We start from the raw sequence: 24,004 nt of genomic DNA on the forward strand, positions 1-24,004 counted from the left end.
CTCTGGTATCCTTCAAGATACATGTAGTGAATTGCATGAATCCACCATGCGTTTTTTTCAGCAGAAAATAACAGTACAGGAAGTTTAAAGAAATAGAAAAAAGCTCAAAGCAGCACATGAGAAATTATTCTGTTTCACTCCCACAGAACTGAAGAATAATTCTATGAAACTTAAGCAAATGGGTTTTTGAAATAAGTTTGGTCTGTGAAAACATTGCTAGCTAAAATTGTGCTCATCTAATGAAGCATAAATAAAAAAGCTGAGGACATTGAGGAAGGGAAGAAAGAGGGAAAAATAACGCAAGTCTTAAAAAGAGACCCACTAGCTGACTGTATTCGGTCTCTGTGCAGTATTTTACCCATTACAGGGGCACCCCCCTCACTGTATTTGAAAGGGTGCAGGAAATCTCCCACTAGCAGCTTTGTATTTTTAAAAGAAGTGAAGAAGCAGTCATCACCTCTCTCTGACACTCATTTGTCTCAGGCTGTATCAATGGAGTCTCTCTCAGTGTCAACCAACAGCTTCACTCTGGACCTTTACAAAAAGCTGAATGAAACTTCCAAATGCCAAAACATCTTCTTTTCTCCTTGGAGTATTGCAACTGCTCTCGCCATGGTCTACCTGGGTGCAAGAGGTGACACTGCAACCCAGATGGCTGAGGTAAGCTCTGAAATGTCCAGTATAACACCTCACATAAATTGCGTTATTCTTCTGCCTGTGAGGAACAGGAGGCAACAACATGGGAGAACAGTGTCCTGCCATAATGTTGGTACAGGAAATAACCTCACTCAGGCTGCCAGCAGCTCTGCAGGCCACTGTTCTCCTCCTTCATTTCCAAGACCTTCCTGCTCTGCACTACCCCTGCCTCCAGCTTACACCTACAGCTCCCAGAGCATTGCAATTATCTGCCAGAGGGAAGCCACTGACATTAGACTCTACTGCTGGTCTTGCTTTGAACTCTGCCTTCTATGTCTCATAAAGAGACATCTTTAGTAGCGAAATTAATAAGGAGCTAAAATAATCTAGAACAGGGAGTGTTAGAGATTAATCACAGTTTTTAGATCCCTGTTGGTTCTGGCAGCAGCGTACCTGCTTTCTCACACTGCATCACAAGTTAGAAAGCTCTCCTGAACACGTTTGGCTGCACTGGAGCAGTACAAACACCTTTGCTTGTGACATAGTTTGTCCATAAATAATGTCCATGAATAATGGAGACATAGTGGTACTGAAAACATTATTTCACTTTTGCACACTGTTGCAGAACTTTTCAGTCTTGTATTCTTTTAGGTTATACGCATTTACTTAAACAAATTAAACATAGAATTTTATATTTTTCTCCCAGTGGTAAGACTCTGAACTGCACTATGTTCTTTGTTGTGCTTGGTCATGATCCTAAAATAAATTCCATGTAGCCAAGCATGAACTGATCATTTATCTAAATAAATTCATATTTGAGCCATAATATTGGTCTATTATTAAGCAGTAAATGTCACTAAAATCTATATAATAATGAGTTACAGAGACAAAATTGAGAGTAAGGTCTTGTCCTCAATAACTTGGGTAGACTGACTATCATTGGGCGTGGCTGGTGAATTACCATAGAAAACGAACATAATTACATAACCCTTGGATACATTTATCTTTAAAAACCAAGCTGTATTTATGAACATTTATCATTACCACAGGTTCTTCATTTTAACCACACTGCAGGAGAAGAAGGTTCATCTGATGCAGCAAGGCCTTTGGGGAGACCGAAGAAAAGAAAGATGGTATTTATTACAACAAAAGACTCAGAGAAAAAAATCTCCGAGAAAGGGGTACTTAATTACAACTGCTGCTTTAGCATTCCAACATGTGCTTGTCTTCAGTCTATATCTATTGTCTCACTTCAGTAAGAACTATACATATAAAAAGTGAATAAGGAGATAATGTTACCATAAAACTTATTAACTCAGGCCTTCAAAATCTGAATTGAGGGACTAACATAATTTTGATCGGCCCTAATACTGTGTTACTTGGTTTTAGATGGTCTATGGCAAGATCAACAAATCAACCATTCTAATGTGCGTAGGACAATTTTATCTGTTATCAGTTTCAGGTTGTGGTTTGGCTTTTTTTTTTTCTGTAGTGAAAAACAACTACTACGTTCACACCTGACTGCAGCCCTACCCATTAAACTCCCTTCCACCTTTTTCATGTATGGACACATCAGGCAAACAAAATTCCACTTTAATCTAACGCATGCTGATTCACCTTTGTTCATCAGCTCCCCAGAGAGTTGCCACCAGGAGGAAATGCCCAGATCTTCTTCATCAAACGAACTCCCTAAGCACCAAAAGGCCTGTAAACTCAAACAAGCCACGTTTGTTTAGCCTAGGAACTAAAAGAAAGCTCAAACAAAATAGATTAGACAAACTTGAAATAAAAGGGGCGAGGAGGTGATATTCTCTCCCTAGGTGGTGGGGGATGAATCTTCAAAATGAATCATTACAGCCACATTCATTTTAGCATTCACTAACTTTCTGAGTTGTGGCAAAGTCTGCCTAATCTGGTCCTTCAGATAGTTCCCTCCATTACCTCTTCAATCTGTTCCCATCCCCTAGCAAAATCCAGTGTCTCCTACCCTGTGTCTTCTAGCTCCTTGCTAGCAGCCCACATCTCAGCATGAGTAAGACAAGACCAGAGCAAGGAATGTCACCTGATCAACCTTACGACAAGTCACCCCGAGTCAGTGGCACAGACTCTCAGTGTCTTATGTGCAGGGCATGGTATGTGCCCTGGAGGAGGGGACTGCAGCCAAGCAGCTGGCGGGGAGCAGCTGACAAGTAGCAGGTCATTCCTCTGTTAGCAAAGCAACAGCTGGCAACAGCTGGCAAGCAAGCTCATGCTCCCTAAAATCATCAGCATTAACATCCAGGACAAGCTCCCTCCAAAATCCAAACAGCAACAACAAAATTAATGTCAAACAGAGAAAACCTAATAGTTGGTAAGTATACAGAGTGTACAAACATGCAACATACTCAAAAAACAGCTCCATGCCCTGAAACTCCTTTCTAATTAAAAGAACCGAGACATTTTAAATACATGCAGCTGCAGCAGATGCAATACTTCAAATAGGAAAACAAAAAACAAAAAACAAACAAAAAATCCCACAAAAAACAAAACAACAACAACAAAAAAAACCAAACAAAAAAAAACCAAACCCAAAACCATACTAATTGGTGTCTCTTTCCAAGGATCCTGAGTACAATCAAGCTGAAAACATCCACTCTGCTTTCAAAGAGCTCCTGTCTGCCATCAACAAACCCAGAAGCACCTACTTGTTGAAGAGTGCCAACCGATTGTATGAGGAAAAGACCTACCCATTACTACCTGTGAGTTGAATATCTCTACTTGAGAATATTTTGACATTAAGAGCGATTATCAATACAGATGATAAAAGTTTTCCAAATGATAGTACGGTGGTTTCAGTGAGGACATGAGAACAGCCATATGGGGCTAGCCTCACACAGATAAGAGGTTCGTCTATCTCTAACAGTGGGCAACAGTTTAGGAAGAACAAGGCATGCTGTGTAGTGATGTTTATCCAGAATCTGCTGCAGTCACCAAGCGACCTGCAGCTCAGGATCTTCCTAAACCAGAGTGAATGTCTGCTTAATAGACCTTGATGGCCTGTTTGATGGCCTGTTCTTTCAGGAAATTTGCAGACTTTTCTTTTGAATGTACCGCAACCCTCAGCACGAGGAGTTCCACAGCTGAACCATACACTGTAGGAAGTACCTGATTTTGAGCCTGCTACCTGTTGGTATAATTTTTGGCTTGTTTTTCCTCTAAAGGATGCTTTTCCATATCTCTGGTCATCTTCATCCCCTGTCTCTGTATCTTTTAAACTTCTGAGGCCGGGGAGGCTAGAGCTGCACAGAGAACTCAGACAATGGTCACACCACAGCTTTATACAATTGTATTCTAATATTCTCTTTTTCGTTCCCTACTCCTTCATTTGTTGATCTTAAAATGGTATTTGTCTTTTGGGCCACTACTGAGCAGATTTTTTTCATGCAGCTGTCCATTATATCTTCAATATCTCATTCCCGAACAGAAATTATCACTCCCTGTAGCATCCCCTTCACTGGGAGTTCCACATCATTTACAAATGTTTTAATATCGATATTTTCATGTAAATATTTAGAGCTGTATTTTACAGAATAAATATTTTACCACAGATGCCAGCACATATCCCTGTGGTAGTCCAGTAGTAATAACTGTGAACCCTATTTCCTCCTGCTCTTTGTTCCCAGTTGTTCAAAGAAACAAGACCTATCTCTGTAGTCCTATGCATGCTCAGCCTATGGTGAGAAGTCTTACAAAATGCCTTTTGGTAACTCAAATAGACTGTAATGGCTCAACCTTGTTATTCACATATTATTCACCTTCAAAAAAACTCCCAACAGATTTGTGATTTAGGACTTCCTATTACAAAATGCTGTTGACACTCCTCCAATACTTCACGTTTATCCATACACCCACTAGACCTATTCTATTAATTCACCCCGTACAGACTCATGAGTTTGTAATTACATGTATCTTTGACATCTTGTTTAAAACTGACATTATATTAATCATCTTACAATTTCTTGGAAGGTGGTTTTGAAGGAGATTACTATTCTTTGATCTTGAAGTTTCTTTCACCCTCCTGAGTAATTAGCAATTTGTCCTTCTGAATGCTTATTGCTCATTCTCTCCATAATCTCACAGGCTTTACAGAGAATGTAGAGAATTTCCTGCTGGGAATCTCCATTAACTGTTTCATGGCAGACACCAATGCAAACATTAACTCTGAGTTTCTGCCATGACTTTATTCTGCCATAATATTCCCTTTATACCTGATCCTTCATTGTCCTCACAAACTCTTGGCATGTTCCGCACCTCTGAAGCAAATCTAAAAACCTTGTTTTGACTTTATATGGGACTATTCTTCCCTCTTGTGCTGAGCCCTATATCATAAAGCAGACAAAAAGTATTCAATTTATATAAAAAGGTTATCTTGAGATTTTTTTTTTTAAGAGAAGTATGCTTGTTTGATGAGATATTTCAAAACTACAAATTTGCACTTTGGATTTCAAACACAAAGGTATGAAGTACAAGTTTCCTTGAGACTGAAGTTTAATCAGTCCTCACTTAACATTTAGCATAGAAGGTATCAGACCTTATTTTAAGGGTTATCCCATTTCAAACAAATTATATTTTCTTTAATTATGTATTAGCAGACTGTATAATCTGTGGAAGTTGTTATTTCTAACACTTTTATAACCCAAATTTAACTAAATAAGCATACATTTTCCAATCTTGTCTTTCAGAGATTCTTACAGCTCATTACAAACTATTACAATGCAAAGCCACAAGCTGTAAACTTTAAGACAGGTGCAGAACAAGCCAGAGTGCTCATCAATTCATGGGTTGAAAATGAAACTGAGAGTAAGTACCACTACAATGCCTTTTGTCTTGTTTCACTTTCAAAGCATTTGTATTTCCACATATATTGCTCTTGCAGCCAAGGATCCATTAAAGATGGGAATTAGGGGAGGTGATGAGCACAGTGCAGTTAAATGGTTTGAAGAACGACTCTCTCCAGACCTAACTGCTGCTCCTTACAAGGTCTTTCCCTTGATTCTTCATGCTGTATGTGGCCTCTTCTGAATTATTTCTCTTTAGAGGGAGACACAGGTAGATACTGAGTTGCTCCACTCCGATTAATGAAGGTTTTACTTCTGCATTCTTCTGCTTGCAACCACCTTCACAGAACATCCAAGCTATCCACATTACCTGCTTTGCAATGTCATTTACTATCAAAATTGCAATAAATACCTTAAAAATATAGAAATGCTTCAAAAGCCATTTTTACCATATGTGTACCATGAAATATGTACACTAAAAAAACCTTCCAAATGCAAACATTTTTGCTAGATAGGTAGGCACAGAGAAGGCACAGTTAAAATTGGGGAGTTACACAGTGACGCTGGAATAACAGTCCTATTTGTCTGATTTTGAAGGGAAAATCCAGGATCTGCTGCCTGCAGGATCTCTCAATTCTCGCACTGTACTGGTCTTAGTAAATGCCATTTATTTCAAAGGAAACTGGAAAAAGAAATTTCTGGAGGAAAATACTTCTGAGATGCCCTTCAGATTAAGCAAGGTAAATTCCTTGTCTGTGTGCCTATTGTCATACATCAATATGTCTATTACAGAAGTGCAAGAAACCTCTAAACATCTCACTTGCATTTCATATGCCACTGCAACACTACTCACTGCTGGGCACGTGGTATAAACTCAGCGAGAATGGCAATTGTGAAAATCAGTCAGCATTATCTTATTTACAGATGGCCATGAAAATATGATTTTCACTTTAATTAATACCTCTTCAGTACCAAAACAGTTGAGAAGACTATGGTTAAGTAGCTTAACGACAAGAGGAAATTTCCGTAAGTACCAAGGTCCCATTTTCAAAAGGGACTGAGTTGCTCTTGAGAGCAATGTTTACACATCTACGTCTCTTTTCTGCTTTTCAGAAACAGTCTGTACTCTGAGTTCAAGGAAATTGAACCAACTCTTCTTTCCTCACACACCCTGGGTGTTGCCTAAAACCTCAGAGGGAATTTTCATGGGGGTTTGTCATTTTAGCTGAGTGTGCGTGGATGATGTATTCAGTACACACTGAGGGCACGCTACTGAGCTAACAGTATTTAAACATTCATGCACCGACGATTCACAGTAGCTGACTGCATGCGTATTTTTGGACTGTGTCAAAGGCAAGCAAAAATATTTGTCAATGGAAGCATACGTCTTGTTTGACAGAGATTATGAGTGCAAATACCTTTTGTATGCCAAGCAATGTGAAGCAATTGTGCTGATGATGTGACTGTGTATCCGAAACTACTACGCTATACGTGTGGTTTTAGGATCTGCCGCGGTAGATGGTTGTGGTGGGCTGACCTTTACTGGCAGCCAGGTGCCCAACAAGCTGCCGTATCTCCCCCTTCTCAACAGGACAGGGGGAGAAAAATAGAATGAAAAACTCATGGGTTGAGATAAGGACGGGGAGATCATTTACCAATTACCATCATGGGCAAAACAGACTCAGGGAAATTAATTATATTTTGTCAATTAACCAGAGTAGGATGAGAAATCAGACCAAATATAAAACATCCTCCACGCAACCCTCCCTTTTTCCTCAGCTGAACCTCTCTCCCAACTCTTCTATCTGTCTCCCAAAGCAGAGCAGGGGTACAGGGAGTGGGGATTGTGGTCAGTTCAAAGGTTTGTCTCTGCTGCTCCCTCCTCCTCACACTTCTCCCCTGTGGGGTCCCACCCACAGGACACAGTCCAATGTGAGTCCTCTCACAGGCTGCAGTTCTTCAATAATTGCTCCAGTATGGGTCCTAACATGGGGTGCAGGCCTTCAGGAATGAACTGCTCCAGTGTGGGTCCCCTGTAGAGCCACATGTCCTGCCAGAAAACTTGCTCCTGTGTGGACTCCTCTCCTGAGGCCACAGGTCCTGCCAGGAGCCTGGTCCAGCACGGGCTCTCCTGGTGTCACAGCTTCCTTTGGGCATCCACCTGCTCTGGTGTGGAGTCTATGGTCTGCAGTGAGAGATCTGGTCAACCACAGATCTCCATGGGTTCTAGGAGGACAGCTGGCCTCCCCATGGCCTGCACAGGAACCTCTTTGCTGCTTAGAGCACCTTCTGCCCTCCTTCTTCACTGACCTTGGTGTCTGCAGGGTTGTTTCTCTCATGTTTTCTCACTCCTTTCTCCCAGCTGCTATTGGGCAGCAGTTTTCACCCATTAATAAATATGATATCAGTACTTCTCAGCCTTGGCCAGTGATGGGTCTGTCCTGGAGCTGGTTGGAACTGGCTCTGCCTGACATGGAGGCAGCTTCTGATGTCTCCTCACAGCAGTCATCCCTGCAGCCCCACCACTGCCAAAACCTCGCCATGTAAACCAAATACATTGGTGCACAGAGAGGTTTTAATTCACAGGTTACCTGATACAAAACCAACAAACAGATAAACTTTTGCACTCAAATGTAACTCACACATAAAGAATAGTGGACATATTAGTAAAAAACTCTGTGAACATAATAGGAGTTCAGAGGACTACTGAGTAATCTAGCTTCATTTGATAATCCAGTTCTCTATGGTTTTGGTAAGAGGAAAAGCCAGCACAGGTCATAGAAAATATGGTTGAGAGGTAGAGACAATCAGCATTGCCTGTATGGATAAAACAGGCAAAAGAGTTGACAGCATCCAGTGGAAGAAAGTCAACATTTTTCCCTCCAGTCAAGGTCCTCACTCCACAAGTGTAATATTTGGGAGAAGACATGAAACAAAGTAGTAATTTGCTTATCAAAACTATCCCCTTTATTTTAAAATGAGAAATATATTTCAAGTGATTCAGTTGGCAGGTATGTGTCTATGCCAGTTTATTGTAAAGATCACAATGACTTTGAAAAGGGGGTGTACGTGATATTGTCCAAGGGAAAGGGTACTGAGTAATACAAACACTGCTCAGTATTGTATTTGTTTACAAATTTTTGCTTTGAGTTCAATGAAGCAAGTAATCTTTATCAACCATTTTAAAGACTGAAGTAACACTCTTTTTTATGATTGAATTTTTTCACAGACCAAGACTAGACCAGTACAGATGATGTTTATGAGAGATACATTTTTGATACTCCATGAAACAACCATGAAATTCAAAATCATTGAGCTGCCATATGTGGAAAATGAACTCAGCATGTTCGTCCTCCTACCAGATGACATCAATGATAACACTACTGGTCTGGAGCTGGTAAAACTGACCTACCATTTCACCACATACTCTATGAGACAGTAACAGAAACAGATGAAAGAAAAAGAATGAGCATCAAAATCACAGTAGAATAGGTTCTGATGCATGCATACTTTGTTTCATAAATGATAACACCATGGTTTCTCATGCCCTCAGGATTCAGGGCATCTGACAACATTGCAAACATAGTATTTACTTAAGAGTACACTGAAAAAATATGTCCATACAACCATCCTAGCCTACTTTGGGTCCCCTTTCCTATTGTTAGAATAGCATAAGGAAAGAAAGGACCAAATCCGAATGACTGTGCCCTAGAATCATCTTCTTCTGAGGGCTGTATTGATTCATTTTTATGTCACTTGCAGTCTGGATTTGCACCTGATATTTTGTGGTGAGGCTTCTCAAACTAAGTGTTGACTGCCCTGACCCAGAAGGTATCAAAAGCCATTCATGATCATGCCAGGATCAGTTTAAGATTCTAAACAGATCAGGGCAAACATCTTTTTACGTGTACATGAGGTCCCATGCATTCCACTTACTTGCCACTACTGAAAAATCAACCATACAGAAACATATTAATATCACTATGAGTCACATATTGCAAAAAAGCAATACTCTTCACACCAGGAAAAAAAAAAATTAACTACTCTCACAGTTCAGGCCTAAACCTTACCACCTTTAAACAAATAGAGTATAAGTCACTGACACTCTGATCTCACTCACTGCAGGTTGAAAGAGAGCTGACCTATGAGAAACTGGCTGAATGGACCAAATCAGCCAGCATGATAAAAGCTGAAGTGGATCTGTACCTGCCCAAATTGAAGCTGGAAGAGAATTATGACCTTAAATCCACTTTGAGCAGCATGGGGATACGGAATGCTTTTGACCCCACTCAAGCTGACTTCACAGGCATGTCGGCTAAAAAGGATCTTTTTATCTCAAAAGTTATTCACAAAGCTTTCGTGGAGGTCAGTGAAGAAGGTACTGAGGCAGCAGCTGCCACAGGTGTTCTGGTGCTGAGATCAAAAACACCAACAGTGACTTTTAAAGCTGATCACCCTTTCCTCTTCTTCATCAAACACAACAAATCTCAAACCATCCTCTTCTTCGGCAGACTCTGCTCACCCTAGTCAGAGTTACTCCTTGCCCTGCAGACCAGGAGATAACTCGCTTGCCAGCTCAGAGGCAAAGTGCAAAACCTGAAAACTCCTGCTGCAGCTGAGGGGAGTGGGACCTGAACCCTTTTTTTTCCATCTGATCACACACTCCAGGGTCCCATGGCACAGCTCCATCTGTGCTTCTCTCCTGCCCCTAAGGGACAACCATGGCAGTGGGGAGCACACAATCCCTAGCATCTGTAAAGCAAACCTGGTCACCATTCAGACCAGGCCCCCTAGTGTAGCTCAGCCCCTTAACCCCTACCAGCTATGCCATTTCTAACCCTTCCCCTCACAGTGATGTGTATGTGTGCTAACACAGGTCTTCTCCTCACCCTTTTGACTAGAGCCCTGTGTTCACATGTGGTCTTAGCACTTAGTCCCACTCCGCAGCAGTTAGACCCTACTCCTGTTTAGCCCTTCTTTAGGTCCTTGCAATACAAAACGTGGCAGACCCTCCCTACCCAAGGCCTGTGGCCCTCACCTTCCCTTCACATCCCAGCTCTGAGTCTTCATCAGCTCCCAATTTCACCTTCATTGGCATCACGCCCCACTCTGCTGATTCCTCAGACGAAAACAAAACGGAAGAACCACAAACAAACAGAGAAACCCCCACACACGAAACAAACAACAAAAATAAATCAAACCAACAAAATAACAACAAAAAACAAAATCAACCAACAACAATATAAACACACACGGACCAGAAAAAAAACAAATAGACCTCTGTGAGAGCTATTTACTGCACTCAGACATGTGAGGAGGGGCCAAAGCCCGTGTGCTCTCCGGTTACAGCAACACCTCACTTTTCGTTCAAACAACCTCCGCTCCAAAAATAATTAATAAAAATAATAATATTAATAATGACCCCTCATGGACTTGTAGTGTACTCTCCCAACTCTGCCACAAGAGGGAGGCAGGAGTGGAAAATCATCGGCTGTAGCGAGGTACGGGGAGTAAGGGGAGCTCGGAGCGGTCTTTGCCGCAACGCCCCAATGGCCCTTGGCGGCTGCGGCCGGGAACCACTGTGCCCAGCGGATGGAGCCCCGGTCCCGGCTGACAGCGGGGCCGAGCGCCCGCCCTTTCCCCCGCCCGGCAATGCTTCCGGGGAACGGCAGGGCCCCGGCAACAGGGAGCGCGGAGCCCGGGCGGTGAGTGCGGCGGCTCCGCTGTCCGGGAGATGCCGTTTTCTACGGGAAACCTGCGCTTCTGGGTTTTGTTTGTTTGTTTGAAAAAAGCAGAGGCTGTACGGCGTTGCTTCCCCCCCCCGCCTCCTCTTTCGTGACGTGCTTTCTGCTTCTTGCCAGCTGGAGTCGCGGTGGTGTGCATGGAATGCTTTGTCGTGTGTAGGAGTGACGGGGGCACCGCGGAAATGTGGAGTTTTAACGTGATTCACGGTGCAAAGCACAGTCAGGGGGCGGGAGAGCGTCTTTGCGCTCCTTTCCTGCTCCCCAGCCGACGCCCTGGCGAGTGCCAAACCTTCGGCTTCTTTTGCCTGATCTTGGGGCGGGTGGGGGTCCTCCCTGCCCGTCTCCGGCCCCTGGAGAGGTGCGAAGCCATTACCTGCAGCTGTCGGAGGTTTTACCCTGCGGAATGTTTTAACGCCCCTCCCAACTCTCCAAATCCTAAATGGCGCCTTGTTCCTTCCATAAGGGGTGTTTTGGTTCAGGGGAGTGGGAAGAAGGACGTCTGTGCTTGTAGATGTAGCTTCCTCTGTGGAGATGGACACCGCCTGATGTTCCTCACCTCGAGTTCCTCCTCTGGCTGCGTTCAAAAAAGTCGCCTTGTGACTCAGCTGAGGCGAGGTGGGGAGATATCTGCATGTACTGGGTGCTAATCCATGCTCTAGTTTGGGTGGCACGTCTCTTTCAGCTGCAGCCAGGAGAAGAGCTGCGCCCAGCTCTGCCCAGGTTCCCCCAGGGTAAAACCAGTCGCTAGGAGACACGTATGAACTGATGAATTTAGATACAGCCTTTGGGATGTCCTGTTTGTTCAGACAAGCCTTACTGCTTGTAAAGTCTGTCCTAAAGCATAGGCGTCTACCACTGAGGATATAATGGGTTCAAACTGGAACACAAGAGGTTCCACTTAAATTTTAAGAAGAAACTTCTTAGTGAGGGTGACAGAGCACTGGAACAGGCTGCCCAGTGGGGTTGTGGAGTCTCCTACTCTGGAGACATTCAAAACCTGCCTGGACACCTTTCCTGTGTAACCTCATCTGGGTGTTCCTACTCTAGCAGAGGGATTGGACTAAATTATCTTTTGAGGTCCCTTCCAATCTCTAATGTTCTGTGATTCTGTGATATATGCTGCAAATTCATGGCGACAAGAAGACAGAGGGTCAGAGCATCCCAAAATCTCCTCACCACTGACCTACAGAGCCCACAGGGAGACCAGAGTGAGGAATGGGCAAACCCTCTGATCACTGAGCGTTTTGCAGCAAGCAGTTTGCAAATGACTGATAAATACGTGCTTGTATCCTACTTTTTTTTTTGCTCCTTAAAGTGTTTTGTATCATCTCCAAAACCACTCTGATGAGAAGGGTATAAGTAGTTACGTTGCTGTTCCTCAGCCGCAGAGAAAGCATGGATGATTGTACTGATACAACTCCTAGACTTGTCTCTGAGCTGTTGAAATATTACTCACAATTTGACTAAATGCACTGATTTTTCAGGTAGGCAAATAGTGTGCATTGTGTGCCTGTAAGTCCTGAGCTGTCATGAAGTCCTGCAAAAACTTCCTAGATAATACTGCTTGCTGCTACTACCATTACTGTGCGTTTTGACCTCGAGGGCAAAAAAATCTTATTGCTAGCAATCTGACAGATATTTGGACAGTAGGAAAATTCTGGTCTTTATTGTGACTAACATGAACCGAAAATGCTAAGTGCTTCCTACTTATGCAGTGAAGAATGTTCAGTTAAATTACTCATTTCAGATGGAATTGGAGGAGTGTTTTCATCAAATCTCACTTTTCTCCCATAACTGGAAAAAAACAGAACAAAACAAGACCAAACAGAACCACACCCCCCCCCCCCCAAAAAAAAAAAAAACAAACCAACCAAAAACAAAGAAACAAACAAAACCAGGAGAAAAGTTACTACTATTTATTGCAAAGCTGCTTAGATGGAAAACTATACATGTAGAAACTTGTTCTTTACCTGTATTTTTTTGAGAAAATGAATCAGTAATATGAATTGGGTGTTGGTTTTGTATTTTGTAGCAACATTAACACTAGGCACTGCCTTAAAGGAATAACAAAACACAGAAACCTTAACTACCAGTGGATATCTTACAATGTCTGGTGATACTTATCTGTAGTGAACTCAGCATTGTAGTATTAATTGCTCCTTTTGTGGGTGTGTGGACAAAATCTCAGGTTAGTTAACTACCTACACAGCTGATGTACGTAGAGTATGACTGGCATCCTTAGACGTGTTGAAGTGTGTGTGTACCATAGTTATCTATAAGCAGGTTTTGGTTGGTTTTTTTTTTGAGTGTGTTTCCGTGTTGTAGGCAATAAAATGGAATTGAAATGGACTTTGATTTTTCTCTTTGTACTAGAGCAGGAAATTGCAGTAATCTGTCATGCTGACCAAATAACTTTTTTTTCTTCTCTTTTTAATCTTGTAGGTCAAGTAATTCTGCTGACTTCTACCAGACTGGCTGTTAGGGTTAAGACACAGTGTACACACATACAAGCTGAAGGTAATACTGAAGATTTATAGACTTAGAGAAGGTAAGACTTTATAACTCTGTCATTCTTATGCCTAACTATTCTCTAACATGCTCTCGTATTCCTATGAAGGCAAATAATTGTCTTTGTGAAGTCAAAAGAGACTTGTTTTAATAAATCCTAAACAAAATACTGTTGTATATGACCACCTCAAAAGATGTAATATTATTTACCCAGTGAAGATCTAATGACACCAGTGGGAATTGCTCTCTGCTACAGGTATGGGATTGAAAAATCAAACAATATATCCCTAAAATAACTCAAGTGCATAGTATGGGATTTAAGGTGCTTGTTCCTCCAAATGAGTTTTTCAGAGAGTTCATAGTTTTCCAGCCTAATTATAACATTTGCTGCATAGTTTATGCTGGGAAATGTAAAAGACAGAAATAACTTATCAATTTGTATTCTAATAAGTTTGAGCTGTTCTTGTTTTATTTTTTATCTCCCAGGCTCTGAACCATGGATAACCTCTGTGCAGCAAATACTGCTTTTGCAGTTGACCTCTTAAGAAAGCTATGCGAGAACAAAAGCAGGCAGAATCTATTCTTTTCTCCTTTCAGTATTTCTTCTGCTTTGTCTATGATTTTGCTGGGTTCAAAAAGTAACACCAAAGCCCAAATAGCAAAGGTATGTCTAAATAAACTTAGTGTATGGAATTTGATGAGACCACATGAATAACAAGTCTGTCTGTGACCTGCAATTATGCTAAACTATTATTCCCCTTCTGGTCTCGGAGGTCAGAGGTCTTCTTTTGATATATATGAAAGCAGTAACTGTTGTTATAGGGGAAGCTTCCTTCAGTATGAAATTAAGTGGTTCCTGGGTTTTGTTCCGTAGGGTTTTTTTGTGTTTTTGTTTTGGTTTTTTTTTTTTTTGAGATTGAGATTGAGATTTAGCATGACATTAAGAGGTACCTCGGATTTTTTTTTGTAGGCTTATATTTGGATAAAATATTTTCTTGTATTATTTTTTTGGGGCTTAATATCAGACTATGCATGTTTTGAAGATGCAGCGAAGCACACTTTAAAAAAATTAGTAAAATCCATCCTGTATACATGTCAAAATGGTAGCTCCACCTTGGTTTCATTTTTTATAAACTTGCTCACGTGGCAAGTAGCATTTGGTATATTTCTTGCATATGCAATTGGCAGTATTAAATGTGTAGTCAGTCATTTTTGTTATTATGTTTGCCTCTTTTGCGAAGTGGAAGAGGAGCATAAATACATGTTTTGCTTTCATTTAAATCTATAAAAGTTTTTCCAAAATTATATTCAATTTATGTTATATTTTATTGTATTTTATTATGTATACCATATCATATTCTATTATTGCCGTTCTTGGAGATATTAAAAAGCTGTCTGGACATAGGCCTGGGCTATCAGCTGTAGATGGCCCTGTTTGAGCAGGGTCATTGTACCAGGTGACCTCCAGAGGTCCCTTCTAACCCCAACCATTCTGTGATCCTCTAATGCTTGGCTTGAGTGAAGAAAACTAAATACTGCTGACTCTTCTGCTTCCTAATTTATTAGAATCATAGAATCATAACCTACAATGTCTGGCTGGCCGCGTCATACGTGACTTGCATGATAAGCCTCAGGTGGGAGGCATCAAGTCACAGTTTTTAAACCCAGAAGTCATTAAAAAACAACTGTGTTGAAGCAAGTGTCTTTAGACAAGGCAAGGACTCTGCTGAGGTTGTTTGTCTTTCTACAGGTACTTTCTCTGAACAAAGCTGAGGATGCTCACAATGAGTATCAGTCACTTCTTTCTGAAATTAATGATTCAAACACCAAATATATACTGAGAACTGCTAACCGACTTTATGGAGAAAAGACATTTGAGTTTCTCTCGGTAAGCAACCATTAAATTTGTGGCATTTTTAGTATAATGTACTTGCTACCTGTCTCCTTTGGAGGTCAAAGGCAGGCTTTGGGTCTTAATTTCCAAATTTTCTAGGCTGAGACCTACCAATGTGACAGATTGTGCCAAAGCCTGGTATCTGAGCTCAGTGGAGGAGCTCCTTTTAGGTAGCTTGTGACCTGAATACACAACTGGTGCAAAGCACTGTAAAATCTATCAGACTCTAAATCTGCAGGGTTTCATGATCCATTAATATTTTTGGCTGTGGTAGAAATGGTTGACATATCTCTTTTCCCTTGATAAAAAAAAAAAGAATATTGCTCTTCAGCATGGGCAGTATTTTGTAGTTTTTCTGTTATGTAAGTCATCCAGAGAACATGCTGAGAGGAGTACGTGACTTTTAAGATTTCCCTTATCAGAAGATCTAAATAAAGATAATAGATTTTGTGTTATACACATTCCATTAGATTCTTCTCTAGAAGCAAGATGATGTAAGGCCCTCATCCCCAGGAGTGATTTACAGTGATTCTTCTTATGAATAATGCAGGTGTTCCATTTATCTAGTAGATAAAAATGACATGGATCGTACTCCAAAACTTTGCATCTGTGTAATAAAGTTCTAACTATATTAAATCAAAGATAAGGTATCTGTTTTCCTCTCTGAGAAAAACCAATTTCCTCTCTGAACTAAAAGCTTTCTCTTAGTCTGTGAGGCTTAACAATGACATTTATGTAGTGAGAAGCTTACAAAATCATGTGGTTTCTCACTGAAGCCCACCCAACTAGCTACATCATATCTCAAATAATTTATGTAGACCTGTCACGGAGGCACCCCGAGGTTAATTTAAGGGACAACAGGGTCCAAAACAACTTTTATTAAACCGGTGAGAAACAGGGTTTTAGCACTCTGAAAGTGACTTAAATACAGGTTCGGATATCAGTTGAGGAAAATTATCTAGGGGCAGCAACCACTACAACAGGCGGTCCACAGAGTGCATGCACGTGGCTTCACTCAAAACAATGCTGGAGTCGCCCCTGAGTCCTGGAGAAGAACACACTTGCCCAGACCCAGTGCAGGATTATTTTTAAAGAGATACATGTACTCGTAGTGAGTACGGAAAGTGTACACTCGCGATTCCGCGAGGGTAAATTTATAATACACTCGCAATCCTGCGAGAGTTAATTTACTTACACGTGCGAATGTGCACGGAATATTACACGTGCTTACGTGGAAGCACAGGAGGAAAATACACTCGCGATTGTGCAAGCAAAATAATTTATAGTACACGTGCAAATGTGCACGGAAAGTATACGTGCTTGTATTAAGCACGGAAAGTACGTGTGCAAATGTGCACGGAAAGTTACGCGTGCATATGCGCACGGAAGGAAAATACACCCACGATTCTGCGAGGATTAATTTTACACGTGCTCATATGGAGCACGGAGAGTTATATGTGCATGTGTGCACAGAAAGTATAAATATACTCGCAATTCTGCAAGAAGTTTTACTCACAGCCGTGGCGGCGAGGCAAGCGCAGTCTCCATACTGGGGAGCGGGGCGGGGGCCGTGGCCGTGGCTCCTGGCAGCAGTGGCTAAGCTCATGCTCCAAGAAACTCCACGACAATGGGCAGAGTTTCGACGAGAATCCCGTTTTTGTTATCTGATCTGACCTGACTGTAGGCATTGTTCTGCCCCCAGAAGCCTCCCAAAAACATCCCCCATCCTGGGCGTGGGTGCCCAGCGGCTTCGGCACTCCCTACCATTGCTAATGACCCTGGTCAGGGTGCTCTGGGGCCAGACAAAAGAAGCTGTTAGCCCCAAGTTGCCGGGAGAGAGGGACATGTGCCCACTCCTCCATACTGAAGGAGGGAAGGGGAGAGTGGGGGCAGAGGGGGGGAGAGAGGGGGGGTTGCATTCTGCCACAAGACCTTTCTAGCATAGTCAAGCCATTTGACTTAATAATGATCAGTGGACAATTTCTAGTCCAAATAGGTGGTATAAAACCTAATAGGAATGCATCAGACAAAACTTTAATGGTTCTATATGAAGCTGGGGGAGGAAAGTGGGCAGATTTTCTCCGTATATTTAAGAATCATCTGTGGCTGAATGGGAGTAAAATATATTGTTGCAAACCTGTTCTGAATGTCCATATTAGTCATTTATAGAGTCAAGTGAGAAATTCTACCATGCTGGACTAGAACAGACTGACTTCAAACATGCTTGGGAGGATTCCAGAAAACAAATAAATGGCTGGGTAGAGGAAAAGACTGAAGGTGAGTGCTTTGCAGAATGCCCTGTTGTATTTAATGGCAGACAGGGCTTGGGTAAACAGCTATTTCAAGATATAATACTGTGAATTAAAAAAAAATAAACCCAAACATTGAGCTCTTGCTGTGTTTGGTATATAATTCTCTTATCTATTGTGTATTAATTACAGAGTAGATACTATATTAGATAATAATTAGATGTCAAGCTGTTAAAAAATGGTTTTTTTCTATGTATCATAAAGGTAAAATTCAGAACCTTTTGGCGGAGGGGATTCTTGATTCACTGACCAGACTTGTGTTGGTGAATGCCATCTACTTCAAAGGCAACTGGGAAAAGCCGTTCAACAAAGAGAGAACAGCAGAAAGGCCATTTCATATTAACAAGGTATGATGTGCTAAAACACTGACAAGACATTGTTACTCTAAAGTACTCAGAAATGAATATATTTAACTCTGAAAGAAAAAAAAGTCATTCAAGCAGAATTACCTTGGATAGGCTAGATGAAATTCCTTATACCTCTTCCCGTTAATATGGACACTCTCTTTGTTTAGTTTCTGCTAAGTTACACATAATTGCTAGAAATTTTAATATAACAATTAAGTATTTCTTTCATTCTGTCTCTTTTTTCCTTTACCTTTCTTGTTTGAGAGAAGTAGCCCTCTACATAGTTACAGAACTTAGAACTGAGAAGAAAGCAGTTGAGTGAAGCTGTCAGGCTGAGAGTTGTGAACAGTTTCACAGCAGTCAGTGAACTTGATTATTTTAGCATGGAACTGGTATAGATAGAAACGTTCCTTTAGGTTTTAGGCTGAAAAGAGCACTTCTACATGTGCAGAAACTTCTGAATGTAAGTCTTCTTCAATCAATTATTATTTTAAGATCAGAGTCTTTGGGATCCACGTAACTATTAGAGAAAGTTGCAAGATGTAAGGTTGGGAAATGCTGCCTTGGCTCACCTAGGAACTTGCTTTTAGATATGTAAACAACTGCCCTGTAAAACTGAACAGTTTAAGTTTGTACTTTTATCCTACTAATGCTTAGCCACTGGTAAGCTGTAGAAGTCTATGAGTAGGCTCAAATGAGCAACTGGAAATCCAAGGTGTAACTTGAAGTTTTTAAGCTAGTTATTTTACAATCTGTCCAGTAGCAACGAGTTACATTAACATCCCAGGAGCCTTTCCAGCATCCTGTAGCATTATTTCTGTGAGTCTTGCACTTGTGACTCACTGAATGATTTTCATATGCTGTGTGGCCTTTTTTTTTGCTTATCCATCCTTTACATGTGTCATTGGTGCTGCAAAATAATTTCTGCTGTATTCTGTGGGCATTGTTTCAATGGGCTTTACCTGAAAAACAAAAAAACTGCTTGCATCATCATTATCTCATGAAGATAAAGGAAAAAGGAATGAAACTCTTAAGTGAAAAGGAGGAAAGTAATGATGTAAACAATAGTAGCTCCTACTCCATGTGAAAATGGAAGGAAATAGCAGAGAAGAAAACTTAGAAGGAAAATCTTTTCCCTCCTTACTATCCATGTGACTTCTAGGAATTCAAAATAATATGCTCAGCTTCTTGGCATTTTTATAGAATCATAGAATATTTCACTTGGAAAAGATCTTTAAGGTCGAGTCCAGCTGTTCCAAGTTCATCTCAAAACCATGAGCACCACATCTACCTGTCTTTTAGACCCCTCCAGGGATGGTGACTCCACCACTTCCCTGGGCAGCCTGTTCCAATACCTGTCAACCCTTTCTGTGTAGAATTTTTTCCTAATATCCAGTCTAAACCTTCCCTGGTGCAACTTGAGGCCATTTCCTCTCAGCCTGTCACTTGCTTCTTGGGAGAAGACACCAACCCACTCCATGCTACAGCCTTCTTTCAGGTAGTTGTAGACAGCGATCAGGTCTCTCCCCAGCTTCCTTTTCTCCAGGCTAAACAGCTCCAGTTCCCCAGTTCCCCCAGCTGCTCCTCATCAGACTTGTGCTCCAGGCTCCCCACTAGCTTCCTTGCCCTTCTCTGCACTCTCTCCAGCACATCAATGCCTTTATAATTTTAAAATATTTTAATTACTTTTTGTTATATCACTTAGGGGTACATGACTAAAAATGAAAATATCTAAATTGAAATTACTTTGTATTCATTTAAAGCAAGGAACACAAGTCCTGCTTCCTACCAGCTCTGTTTAATACTTGTCACTAGTTCTTAAGTGAGCAAGTATTTGTCCTTGCCTCTTTGCCTTAAAGGAAACTTCACAGACATTTCCATATTAGTAATTAAAAATTTAATCTCAGGGACTCTTACTTCTTAAATTCTTTCTTCTTAAGAGACGTGGTGGGACTGTGCTCTGTTATGTGCTTAGTTCTCTTCAGTCAAATTCTAAAAAGCCCCAGGTAACTGAATGCCTGCTTTGTATTTTGAGACCAGCATGTTAGCTCAGTACTAACTATTGACACCTCTTCATTTTTAGAACGAGACCAAACCTGTGCAGATGATGTTCATGAAGGCTAGCTTTAACATGACCTATATTGGGGACTTCCAGACCAAAATCCTTGAGCTCCCTTATGTTGGTAATGAACTCAGCATGATCATTCTGCTCCCTGATACAATCCAGGATGGATCCACTGGCTTGGAAAGAGTAAGTTGTTGAGCTAAATGCAAAGACAGGCTGTATCCTTCCAGGGAAGGGAGTTTGATACTGCTTATAGACCTGCAGTTCAATTCAAAAGCTGTCACGTCATTGGTACTCAACACCTGCATGCCTTGTGCCACCACTGGTCAAGCTGTGTGCTGCCCCTCGGGCAGAGGCTCTGGAAGATGACCTGACCCTCCTCAGAAGCAGAGTTTAGCTGTGGTTATGGTAAAGGCATAGCATGGTGAGCATTGTATACAGTGAGAGAGGATTTGGCGGAGCTCCTAGGAGGTCTGTTCTCAACAGCTGGCAGATTTTCTCTGGTCCGCTACCTGCAAACAGGCTCACAGGAAAGTATAGGATCTCTTTTGTTATGGAGATATACAAGTTTTGGCTATTTTGTGCTCTGGACAAGGAAGTTATTTGTAGGGCTTTCTAACACTGACTGCAAAGGGCATTGTGAGCAGACTTTTTCATCAGCCTGTCAACCTGAAGGAGGATCCTGTGGTTAAAAGACCGAAGAACTGGGATCAGATCCTTTGGGACCTTTTCATATCAGGTCTTATCTGGCTTTGCTTCCCATTTGAAAAACAAAACAAAACAAACAAATAAACAAACCCCAAAACACAAACCCAAAGCAGCACCGCAACAACAGCAAAAAAAAAACCCACAAAAAATCAAGGAAAACACCACTACCACCAAAAAACCCCAATCAATCTAACGTTTTATAAAAGTAAACAAGTAAACTTTATGTGGGACTGATCTTTATTGTACCTGCCTAAAAGCATGTAGGATTGATCTCGGATGGGGCTATATTCTCTAGTGAGAAGTGTAACTTGCACTTTTGGCTTGAGACACTAAATACTGGAAAAAAATATACATATTATGCACTATGTAGACAAACACAATAATTGCCACTTTTGGCTATGTGAAACTGACTTTCTTTTCATTTTAATTATGTAACTTTTGGTTTTTCTTCAGCTTGAAAGAGAACTTACATACGAGAGGCTGATAGATTGGATCAATCCTGAAATGATGGACTGTACAGAGATGAGGGTGTCTTTACCCAGATTTAAACTGGAAGAAGACTATGATCTGAAACCCCTTCTGAGCAGCATGGGAATGCCTGATGCGTTTGACTTAGAGAAGGCAGACTTCTCGGGAATCTCAGCTGGCAAAGAGCTGGTGCTCTCTGAAGTGGTTCACAAGACCTTTGTGGAAGTCAATGAAGAAGGCACTGAAGCAGCAGCTGCCACAGCAGGGGTGATGCTGCTGCGCTGTGCAATGATCGTTCCAGATTTCACAGCTGATCATCCCTTCCTCTTCTTCATCCGGCACAACAAAACTTCCAGCATTTTGTTCTGTGGCAGATTTTGCTCTCCCTAAAAAGGAGATGTCTCGGCAGAAGAGCCGCCATTACACGATAACATTCTGTTTCTTTAGAATAGGGCTACTCTTTTTGCACTAATTGTCTCTTTCAACTGTGCCTGAATCCACTTCTATGGCCTTCATCTCAGGCTTGAATAGAATAACAGAACCACTTACACACAGCCACTGCCATTTACAACTGTGTTGCCCTGTGCACCTTAGTACAGAGCTCTCTGAGTTCTTGCTGGCAAAAGAAACATCCCACTTCTTCAGTGAATGCTTTATTTGTCCTTGTAGTCTGCATTGCACATCACTTTTTGTGGCCACCAGCCAGCAAGTCAGGCAGTGATGTCTCAGAGGGAAGGAAGAATTTAGTTTTGTTTCTGATAAGGCTGGAGTACATCTTTAGTTACCTTTTTTGTTCTTCCAGGCTCATCTATTTAATGTCTTAATAACATTCCCTAGAGATGAAAGGAGGCTTTGTCAGCCTGTTCCAAGTGTTGCTAAGCATCCTGACTAGACAGTATTTTTTGGATAACAACTGGACAAGCACTTAGGCCAAAATGGGAATAAAAGTACGTCTTCGTACCAAATATCCTTGTATGGTATTCAGGTGGTGAGGATCATTGTTTTGTCACCACAGGACACCTGATTTTATTACCCATCACCTACCTTATTAGTCTTCTAACAAAGAATGTAATGAAAAAGCATATGGTATCTATGGAATATTTAAATGACAAAGCTTTAAGTTTTTGCTGTTGTTGTATTTTTCCTATTCATAGTTTCTGAAACAGTTTAACCAAAGACACAGCTGAAATAGCTTTCTGATTACAGTGGTTTGTTTTGCTGTTTCTGTTCCTGAAATAATAAAAGAACTGTATATGCTTGTGGGCCTCTATTTCTCTTTTTCAACCATAAATTATGTATATTTTCATCTGTAGTATGAAGATAACAACTTTTTTTCTCTGACAGACAACCACCTTCTCTGTAGCTTGTTTGTAATTCACTGTTCGACATGAGATTTTTCTGAATACTGCAAAGCTGTGGTGCTTACTTGTGTTGCCATGAAGTTTGAGGTTTTGTAGCAAAGAGCCTTTACAGCAAAGGGGTGCTGAGCCAAGCATTTGGTTTTGGGCAGGACTCTGTTTTTGTGCACCACTCCAAATCAGGGTTCAGTGATCATCCTCCAAATGGTGCCAGATTGTGCAGTGCTTAACTCTGCACATAGCAACTCAGCTGTCTCAAGTGAAGAAAATAAAAGCATTATATGAGGGGGTGGGGAAACCCACCCACCAGTTTAGTCACCTTTAACTCCAGTTAAAGAGCCAGTGCTCTGCACACAAAGCCAGAACAGGCAGGATGGGTGGGGTGTGATCCTGCTGATGAGCTGATGGAGAAAAAACATGGGGTTAAACCAAAGAGAACTTTCTATGCTGTTATTTTCTTTACATTAATAAAACAAATATATATATATATATATATATAAAAGAAGAAAAATAAAAGAGAAAAAAAAAAAGTAAAGATGACTGTGCCCTAGACGTTGAGCGTAAATAGAGCAGCATGATGGGAAGATGGAGATGCGCTACCCTGGGTGGCCTCCATGAGCTTGTTCCACGGGGCAAAAAAGCGACCCAACGTTGTACCGCTTGTGCAGAAGGGTGCGTTGGTTTTGTCTGTTTGTTTGTTTGTTTGTTTAAATCACGCTCCTGTGGCTCTCTCCTCCCCTTGGCGGGACAATCCAGGCCTTCCCCGCTGCGGGCGCGGCCGCCCGCCCATCGCCGGGTCCCGGTGCGGCGGGGATCGGCGGTTCCCGCAGCCTTTCTCCGGCCAGGTAGGCAGGGAAGCGGCTCTCGGCTGTGCCGGCGCTCCGCAGGACGGGAGAGAGTTGGGGGTACCCGTGCCCGCGGGTGATTTGTAGAGGAATAGGGCCGTAACGGGGCAAAAAGTGGAATTTTTTCTTCCCCTCTACCTGTCCTGTCCCCCGCGGCGGGGTCTGCAGGGCGGCTCTGGGACAGCCTTGGGGCAGGGGCTGTAAATCGGGCGATTCCAGTGAAACTCTTGCATAGTGGGGTGGGGTAAGTAAATGAAAGTGAAAGTACACTTTAGTGTGTGTTTGTGTTTGTTGGGGGGGGGGGG

At 41.7% G+C, this 24,004-nt stretch overlaps 2 protein-coding genes across 2 annotated transcripts; both read left to right on the forward strand.

The window, feature by feature from the left end:
* Positions 1-483: 483 nt before the first annotated feature.
* On the forward strand, positions 484-9,980 carry LOC308038311 (heterochromatin-associated protein MENT-like; the record flags this gene model as incomplete). The annotated part of the gene is made up of 7 exons (XM_080340701.1): positions 484-660; positions 1,686-1,769; positions 3,237-3,374; positions 5,358-5,475; positions 6,051-6,193; positions 8,683-8,850; positions 9,579-9,980. The coding sequence occupies exons 1-7, from the start codon at positions 493-495 to the stop codon at positions 9,978-9,980; spliced, it is 1,221 nt and encodes a 406-aa protein (XP_080196827.1). The 5' UTR covers positions 484-492.
* A 4,221-nt stretch (positions 9,981-14,201) lies between these two features.
* Positions 14,202-21,886, forward strand: LOC308038307 (serpin B6-like; the record flags this gene model as incomplete). The annotated part of the gene is made up of 6 exons (XM_080340697.1): positions 14,202-14,369; positions 15,456-15,593; positions 17,759-17,876; positions 18,113-18,255; positions 20,339-20,506; positions 21,482-21,886. The coding sequence occupies 6 exons, from the start codon at positions 14,202-14,204 to the stop codon at positions 21,884-21,886; spliced, it is 1,140 nt and encodes a 379-aa protein (XP_080196823.1).
* Positions 21,887-24,004: the final 2,118 nt, after the last annotated feature.

This window comes from Nesoenas mayeri (assembly GCF_963082525.1).
Source record: "Nesoenas mayeri genome assembly, chromosome: 2".
NCBI lineage: Eukaryota > Metazoa > Chordata > Aves > Columbiformes > Columbidae > Nesoenas > Nesoenas mayeri.